The sequence below is a fragment of the Neolamprologus brichardi genome, chromosome 7 (assembly GCF_056152115.1).
Source record: "Neolamprologus brichardi isolate AB-2024 chromosome 7, ASM5615211v1, whole genome shotgun sequence".
NCBI lineage: Eukaryota > Metazoa > Chordata > Actinopteri > Cichliformes > Cichlidae > Neolamprologus > Neolamprologus brichardi.
The window spans coordinates 59,130,677-59,139,253 of NC_142110.1; the positions used below are offsets into that span (position 1 = coordinate 59,130,677).

The 8,577-nt window shown below is 39.0% G+C and overlaps 1 protein-coding gene across 2 annotated transcripts; it reads left to right on the plus strand.

Moving 5' to 3' along the window:
• The first annotated feature begins 615 nt into the window (after positions 1–615).
• On the plus strand, positions 616–6,924 carry psmb7 (proteasome 20S subunit beta 7). Of its 2 annotated transcripts, XM_087843976.1 has the most exons (9): positions 616–734; positions 2,151–2,244; positions 2,746–2,843; positions 3,030–3,170; positions 3,315–3,430; positions 4,046–4,104; positions 4,802–4,953; positions 6,335–6,361; positions 6,657–6,924. In XM_087843976.1, exons 1-9 carry the CDS (start codon positions 673–675, stop codon positions 6,766–6,768), a joined length of 861 nt encoding a protein of 286 aa, XP_087700102.1. In that variant the 5' UTR covers positions 616–672; the 3' UTR covers positions 6,769–6,924. The 2 variants fall into 2 exon arrangements, with proteins under 2 accessions (XP_087700102.1, XP_087700103.1); XM_087843977.1 differs by lacking the exon at positions 6,335–6,361.
• Positions 6,925–8,577: the final 1,653 nt, after the last annotated feature.

Genomic DNA, 8,577 nt, shown 5'->3' on the forward strand with positions numbered 1-8,577 from the left:
TACACAACCCATTCACACACACATTCACACACTGGTGATGGTAAGCTACATAGTGCATATTTCTGGCATGTAAATAATAACGTAATAATAATGTAAGCATGTAATAATCTGATTCTCCAAAAAGTTGAATCTGTTCATCTGGACGTAGCATTTTGTGGGAGAAACGTTTCGTCACTCATCCAAGTGACTTCTTCAGTCTCAGCTGACTGTATGTACTGTTTATACAGTGCTGACCGCAGGTTTCCCCAATCTTATAAATAGTACATAATGTACTGCTTATAAGATTGGGGAAACCTGCAGTCAGCTGAGACTGAAGAAGTCACTTGGATGAGTGACGAAACGTTTCTCCCACAAAACGCTACGTCCAGATGAACAGAATCAACTTTTTGGAGATTTACTTTCCTGGATGATTGAGAATGCATCAAGATGTAATAATCTGATTATTTCTAATAAAAGAAGAATGTGAAACTTAAGTTTGACTTTTTGCTTTTAGGACTTGAGTTAATTTGAGCAGTGGTACGTTTTTGGTTTTTTGCCACTCAAGTGGGGGCATTCAAAACGCCACTCGGTGCCGATGTTTGGCTCTTCTGGCTTGCCATACCGCAATATGGTCCCCATAACATATAGAGCAACTTCCTTTACTTCCCGGAAATACAGCATTCATTCACTAAGATGGCGACACTGACAGCAGTCCGGCCAGCTTTCGGGGGTTTCAGTTTCGACAACTGTAAAAGGTGAGCGTTTTTCCGCGAATGGAAATTAGATCAGAGGAAGTACATCATTGAGTTTAATAGATGCCACTGTTTAAATGTGGACGCCGCTTAGGTTTGTCGCCTTTTCGTTTGGCTTTCCCAGTGATGCTAACTCGGCTTCCACACAGTGACTCAGGCTTTTTCCCCATGTTAGTATTAACGATTCACATGCCGCTCATGTTTAAAACCACGACAGGCTTTGCTGTTCATAATGGTTTTTGCGTGTGTTTTTATATATGTTGCAGTGAAGTCATTTCGTTAAAAAAAAAAAAAAGAGTCTGAACTTCGTTAGGTAAAATAAAACAGGTCCTGGCAGTTTTCATTTAGGAACACGAACCCCCTGCTTAGCCTAGCCAATCAGGGGATTATGGTTAGCTAGTTGTGAAAAAAACATGAACTCACATCCAAATGAAAAACGAGACGTCTGAAATAGTATAAAGATTAACTGAAACCATATTGCAAAATTGGCTAAATTAAATATGAAGTGTGCATAGTTTTAAGTGTCTGTCCGCTCTTGTTGGGTCGTAACATATAAAGAGCTGAAGTGGAACTGAGTATTAAAACATGTTCACACTCTCTCCTTTTCATTCTTTTCTTCTTCTTTTTTTTTTTTTTTTTTTATCTTTGACGTTTTTTTCGGGGTTTTCTTATTCACGATCAACTCCGCGATCACTATGCTCTATTCCGGCACACTTGTCAACCAGTCAACATTCGACAGTCCCTTCCTTCCTTCACGTCAGGATCTTGTACACTATAAACAAATTAAAACGCAACTGAATTTAAAATAAACATTCAAAATGAGCTAAAGAAAAAATATTTAAAACGATAAAAACACGAAGCGAACCCCCAATTCAGTTATTGACATGAAAAGTGGACTGAAACAAGTTATAACATGGTTATGTTATAATATAATAGTTACATAATATACCCATATATTATAACGTGTTATGATATAATTTGTTGTGTTATAATATGAATATGAAAACATTTTGCCTAACTGACATAAAATAGAAATGCAAAACTAACTGAACTAATATTCTAAAACCTATGTGCTCTTTAAACGTTCCCCTGATAAAGGCGACTCATTAAAGAAAATGTATTAAAACTAGCCATCTTGCTCTGGAAATTCAAAAACATGTAAGACAAAAAACAAAACTGAGCTCTGTTATTGTCATTGTGGGTGCTATTCTAAACCAAAGCTTTTTTATGTTTGTATTATTTGTTTAATGTCAATGTAAGTAAAGAATATTTTGAACTTTTGACTGTGATGCAAGGCTGCTTCAGTAGAAAGTAAAAAATGTTCAATAGATGACACATGAACACAATTGTGTTTGTGTAACTGTGCAGTCGTGTTAGGTTGTGTCTGATTTACAGCACCAGTAATATTTTTCTTCTCAGAAATGCAGTTTTGGAAGTTGAAGCTATCAAAGTGGGTTGCAGCGTCCCTGCTGCTCGAAAAACAGGAACCACAATCTGCGGTGTTGTCTTTAAGGTGAGCTACCAAAACCAGGCTGCTGCACATTGGTCAGTTAGGAGCGAGTGTGTTGTAAATGGCCTGTATTTGTATAGCGCTTTATTTAGTCCACGGACCCCAAAGTGCTTTACACTACATTCAGTCATTCACCCATTCACACACACATTCACACACTGGTGATGGCAAGCTACACTGTAGCCACAGCTGCCCTGGAGCGCACTGACAGGGTTATTGTTGAGCGCATATAAACATAGGGTACTTTTTTTTTTTTTTAAAGTTTGCTTTCAATAGATTTAAAAAAAGTATTACAATAATGAAAAACTGTTGACTGTTAAAGAATTAAACAGTTAATCAGAATTTAGTCTTCTGCAGAAGTAGTATACTTGTACTATAAGATACTTGGGTTCAGAAACAAAGTATTAAATTATTATTTACCTTTGCTGAATAGCACTAAAGCCAGCAGTGTTTCAGAGTGGCTCTTTAGAGTTTGAATGTTGTGTTGTGTTTTTTTTCGTGAAGGATGGAGTTGTCCTTGGAGCTGACACACGAGCCACTGAGGGAATGATAGTGGCAGACAAGAACTGCTCCAAGATCCACTACATATCCCCAAACATTTAGTAAGTAACAGATTTTTGAGCTTTGTGATTTTTTTTTTCTTTTAAATCTAGATTTTATACTTATATGTACACACAAAGCTTTGAGAAAATATCCCTATTTATTTATTTTTTTAAATTAATGTGATTGATTGAAGTGAGGGTTTCTATGAATCTCATTGATTCTGGTGCAACTGCATTATTGTCCAGCTGCTGTGGGGCAGGAACAGCTGCAGACACAGAGATGACCACTCAGCTTATCTCCTCCAACCTGGAGTTGCACTCCCTCTCCACAGGCAGGCTGCCACGTGTTGCCACCGCCAACCGCATGCTCAAACAGATGCTGTTCAGGTATACGCTTCCTTCTCTGTAACTCAGTATTATCATGTAATAGTTGTCCTAAAGAAAGTGAGGAACAAATTACATTGCATATTTCCGCTCTTGTTAAAAGTTTATATAAAAAAAAGAAAATGGTATATGTGATTGTGTTTGTAGGTACCAGGGTTACATTGGTGCTGCCCTGGTCCTGGGTGGAGTAGACTGCAATGGCCCTCATCTTTACAGCATCTACCCTCACGGCTCCACTGACAAGTTGCCCTATGTTACTATGGGTCAGTGCCACACACTGCTATATGCCTCTCATGTATAAGCTCCAGCTTTACGTCTCGTTGGATTTGTGTAAAACCAACAGTGGCAACATGAACCAAACATCAAACGTTGATATTTTTAGTTTGATAGTCTTAAATGTATATATCCTGGTATTTTCCTGTAAAATGTCACAAATGTTTCTACTAAAATAGACGGACCAACATAAATTGCAAAAAATAAATGAAATAAAAATGATAATTCACAAATTTAAATTTCTGTCAGGAGGTGTTGCAGTCTGGGTAAAACGGTTTCACATTTCTTTCTGTTACCCAGCTTATTCACCTTTTCACTGGGAAAGTTGTTTTCACTCATTTAGGAATAATTTGGTGTATTTGAAGTAGGATTATATGAGGGTCTGATCCTACACATTTAAAAGAATGAATATAGGTCTGTGACCTGGTTCGTGCAGACAGAATTGATTCTTAGTCATGATTAATGGTGTTTAATGTAGTTTAATGAGTCGTGTCAGGTGACTGGAGATGAGTTATAGTGGTAATGTGTTCTGTTTGTCATGTTTTCTGACTCGGTTAATTATGGCAGTTGTCACCTTAGTAATGTACATTTTTTTTTCCCTACAGGTTCCGGGTCCCTAGCTGCCATGGCAGTGTTTGAGGACCGTTACAAGCCTGACATGGAGGTGATTCTGCCACTTATGTATTTTATTCAGTTTAATTAATTCTATTTATATATCACTAGTTCACAACAGGACTCACCTCAAGGTACTTGATATTGTAAACTAAAGATCCTACAGTATTAGAGAGAAAACCTCAACATTAAGACTATGAGGTGCACTTGGTGACAGTGGGAACAAAGAACTCCCTTTTTAATGTGAAGAAACCACCAGAAGAGTCATGCTTGGGAAGGTTCCAGCAGCCATCAGTCACTGAAAGGGAAGAGGGTGAAAAAAGTGCAAAGACAAGGACAAAACAGAAACTAACATGCAGTAATGACATTTAAATGCAAGTGCGTTAGCAGCCTAAGCTTAATCTTAAAAGTAGAGATTATGTCCCAAACTGGGAGCAGGTTCCAAAGAAGAGGAGTGTAATACCTGAAGGATTTGCCATGTATTCTATTTTAAAGAAATGAAACCACGTGTGACATTAAACCACATGTGACATTAAAAAAATAACAGTGGAGGAAGATTTTGTTAATCACTTTCAAATGGAAACACAATACTGAACTCTTTCCCAATGTTTTACAGACCATTATACTAAAATAAAGGTTAAGACATGGTCAGACAAGTAGTTCACATAGACACAACATGCTACCTGCAGATAAAAAAAAAAAAAATGTGATGATGTAATTAATTTTTTTTTAAAAATTTGATTCCAAAGGAGGACGCAGCCAAGCAGGTTGTGCGTGATGCCATTGCTGCAGGCATCTTTAATGATTTGGGCTCTGGCAGCAACATCGACCTGTGTGTCATCACCAAGAACAAAGTGAACTACATCAGACCACATGATGAGGCCAACAAGAAAGGTGTCAGGTAAGAACGATAATGCTTCAGAAACGATAGTTTAGCTTTTGAATTAGCATCTGCATTTCATCCCTTCCTGAGATTGTTACCATGATGACGTGAGTTGGATAATCCAGAGCTGATGGAAATGTTTTTCTGGGAGTTTTCAGTCCCAGAAACAGATGAGTTAATTCTGAATTCTGGTTTTTAAATATAACTACAGATTCTGTCTCCCCAACTCCTGCTCAGCCTGAAGGAAGTGACACAAAGTTTATTTTCCTCATACTAAGGGGGTAAGCTGTGACCCTAAAAGCAGCCTTACAAGTATCTAAATGAACAACTTTCACACAACTTTCTTCTGCTAAACGTACTCCTTAACAGGCCACTACAAATTTTTACCCCTCGGCTGTAAAAGACTGATGGGGTGTTGTCCTCACCCCGCCCGGCAGGTGGGTGGCGTGGACACTTAAGTTTGTGAATGTGATAACGTAGGCGCTTCAAATTGATTATGTGCATCTGCCAAAAGTCTCGGATGAGTTTGAATCTGTGACCTTGATCTCAAGGTCAGAGTAAGTTTTCTGAAAATCTTCTCAACGTGATAACTTAAGAACACAGTGATGTAGTATTTCCAAATTGATACCATAGGTGTCTCTACTAAGAGGCTGAGGAGTCGAGCTGGTGGTTGCCAGTGTTCTTCCTACATTGCATTGGCATCAGTTTTTTAATCACCTCTTGGCTGGTTTTGAGTTTGCAATAAAAAAGCCAGTCTTTCTGTAAAGAGCCATGTCTGTTCTTGCACCCAGACATTACATAGAGGGGATCCATTATGAGGCAGCTGTCAAGTTCTGGTCACTGTTTAAACCCAGGACTCTTTTTGTTTTGTTTTTTGTCACCTTATTGGAGTTATTAATCATTAGTCCTGCATGTGTGATTGCTGCCATCTGCATTTTAATTGTCATAGACTGATGGTATTTGGAAAGGCTCCATCCCTTTGAAATGAACGAACAATGAATTATTGTTTTATTTTATACCCTGTGCTTAACTGTGATTACGTGGCAAACTCGAGGCATGTTGTTTCTTGTGTTGGGGAACTAAAACGTCTCATATTTGGGGGGTTTTCAGTTCAAAGTTGAGGTTGTTGTCACACAATTCGCGTTGAGCACTCAAATGCAGCCAGTTGTAAGAGCAGATGCTGCTGCTTCATGTCTGACCAACACAAGTCAAATGGATTGTAAAGAACAGTGAAAGTTCTGTTCCTTTAATAAATTCTCATTTGGGACTGTGAGTCACTATGAGACCTGAGAATTCAAGATATTTAGCTGCTGCACTTGTACACTTGTGTTAAATTGGACATGTGGACAAGCAGCATTTGATAATCAGACGCTGAATTGTTGTCTTGTTCTGCTTGAAGAGTCACTGAGCTTGAAGCCTTACAGCTGTGAGTATACAGAGTGCATTTTTTGTAGTCCAAGCCTAACAGTCTGTCACCTTTACCTGAGTGGACTACTAACCACATTTCTGATTTGGGTCCACTGGGCCTGCTTAGTGTGACTTCGCCTAACTAATGTGCATGGCAGTGTGCTTTAGATGAAGTGGCATGTTGTGCTAATAAAAACGAAACGTGTATTAAATGAGCGCCAGCACAGACTTGTTACATGGAAGAGATAAGCTCTGGGGTTTTTGTTTTTGTTTTTTTTTAATTGGAAATCTTTATTCCATGTATCTCTTTGTAGAACCGGCGACTACAAGTACAAACAGGGAACTACGGGTGTCCTGACCAAGGCTGTAACTCCAATTGACCTGGAGCTGCTGGAGGAGTCTGTACAGACCATGGACACCTCCTAAAATAGAATGTTGTGACTCACTACCCTGAGAAAGCTTAAAACACGTTGCATGTTTTTCCCATTTTTGAAATAAAATATTTTTCCCTGGTTTTGTTCCTGGCTGTGCCTAAATTTGAACTAGAAATAAAATGGTCTCAAAAAATTCAGTCATATCAAAGCTGCTTACTGTCTTAAATGTTTAATTCTAAAAGATTTTAACTTTAAAATTATTTTTGTTAAAGTTGAGGTTTCTAGTTTTGGAAAAAGAGAAAAACATTGCATTCTCATCATTTTAAAATATATGTGCTACTGGACTAAGTAAAAATCCAGACTACAAGTTTCAAGGTGAAGACCACATAACAAAGAACTGGACTGCTGACTACAAGACCTGGAGTTTGTACTGTACCCAAACTTTACCCAGAATTACCTGATTGTGTGAGTTTGCCAAAATATTACAGCACACATGGGAACGCTGGTCTACAGTTCAGGCAGTAGTTGAATTCAGGGATAATAGATGTCACACCTATGGGAGAACCTGATGCAGAGGGAGGAAAACAACAGGATGCTGGTGAACAGTGTGAGGAAGAGAGAAGGTGGTCCTTTTTGAAGGAGGGGACCAAGAGATTAAATAAGTTAATGACAGATTGGCCCAATATGACTGCCAAAGAGGATGTAACCACAGATCTCAGGTAAGGAGGGCACATGGTCGTTGAGGCCCTGGTCTATGCCGATTCCTCCACATCAGGAGATTTCAATTGGAGTTCAGCAGCCCTGAGGAAATGAGAGGATGAGTGACTAAGATTGGTCATATGGTTCACCAGTGATACTCAGAAGCCAGAGGGATAATTATGACACACAGGATGAAATAGACTATGAAGAATTACCTGCATCTACATCAGATCTACGAACTGAACCACTGGAGCATCTGGATCTCACCTTGTATACAGACTGATGTTGTTACAGGGGAGAGAAAGGGAACGGAAAAGGGAAAAATTACACAGCCAGCCTCAGATCAGTTGCCAGAGATTGTGGCTCTCACCAAAGCACTACAACTCTCAGAAGGGAAAAGAGTGAAGAACAATTGGAAGAAAAGATACAAGCTGTACTGATGCCCAGAGAAATAGCAGTGATGAACACTCCCTACTGTGTATTTACTAGATGGAAGTATTACTACAGGCTGTTACTTATCCTATTATTTCCTTTGTAAGCAGGGGTTTAGTTATTTTTCCACACACTGCTTCTTTATTTTTGATTAGTTTTGTCAGAAAAAAAAGACCCCTTGTAATATTTTGTGTGTTAAGATTATATGATATGAGAGTGTATTTAAATCATTTTAAAAACTAGTAAGGGCCAGCACAGTGAGAAAGTAGCACTATTGCCAGGTCTTGGGTTCAAATCCACCATCTCCTTGGGACCTTTATGTATTGCATATTCTCCCCATCTGAGTGGCTTTTCTCTTGGTTCTCCAGCTTCCTCCCACAGCCCAAAGGCATGCAGTTTGTGGGGCCAGGTTAATTGAAGCCTCTAAATTGGTCGTAGTAAGGAATGGTTGTCTGTCTCTCTGTGTTAGTCCTGCGACGAGGAAGTATCCCACCTTTTGCTCTACGGCATCTAGGATTGGCTCTAGGCATTCAACAATAAGTTGATCAGTATCTATCAAAAGTGGTCAGAGAAAGGAACAGTGGTGAACTAGTTCAGGGTCATGGTTGGCTAGGGCTCACTGAGGCACATTGGAAATGTAAGCTGCCCCATGTGGTCTGATCCAACAGAAGAGTTATTGTAGCTCAAATCACTTAAAATTTAATGTCAGGTCTGATAGAAATGTGTAAAA

Coding starts and splice junctions, on each gene's coding strand:
- psmb7 (XM_087843976.1), top strand. CDS start 673: ATGGCGACACTGACAGCAGTCCGGCCAGCTTTCGGGGGTTTCAGTTTC. Junction 3,171..3,314: donor CTCAAACAGATGCTGTTCAG/GTATACGCTTCC, acceptor TTGTGTTTGTAG/GTACCAGGGTTACATTGGTG. Junction 3,431..4,045: donor GTTGCCCTATGTTACTATGG/GTCAGTGCCACA, acceptor TTTTCCCTACAG/GTTCCGGGTCCCTAGCTGCC.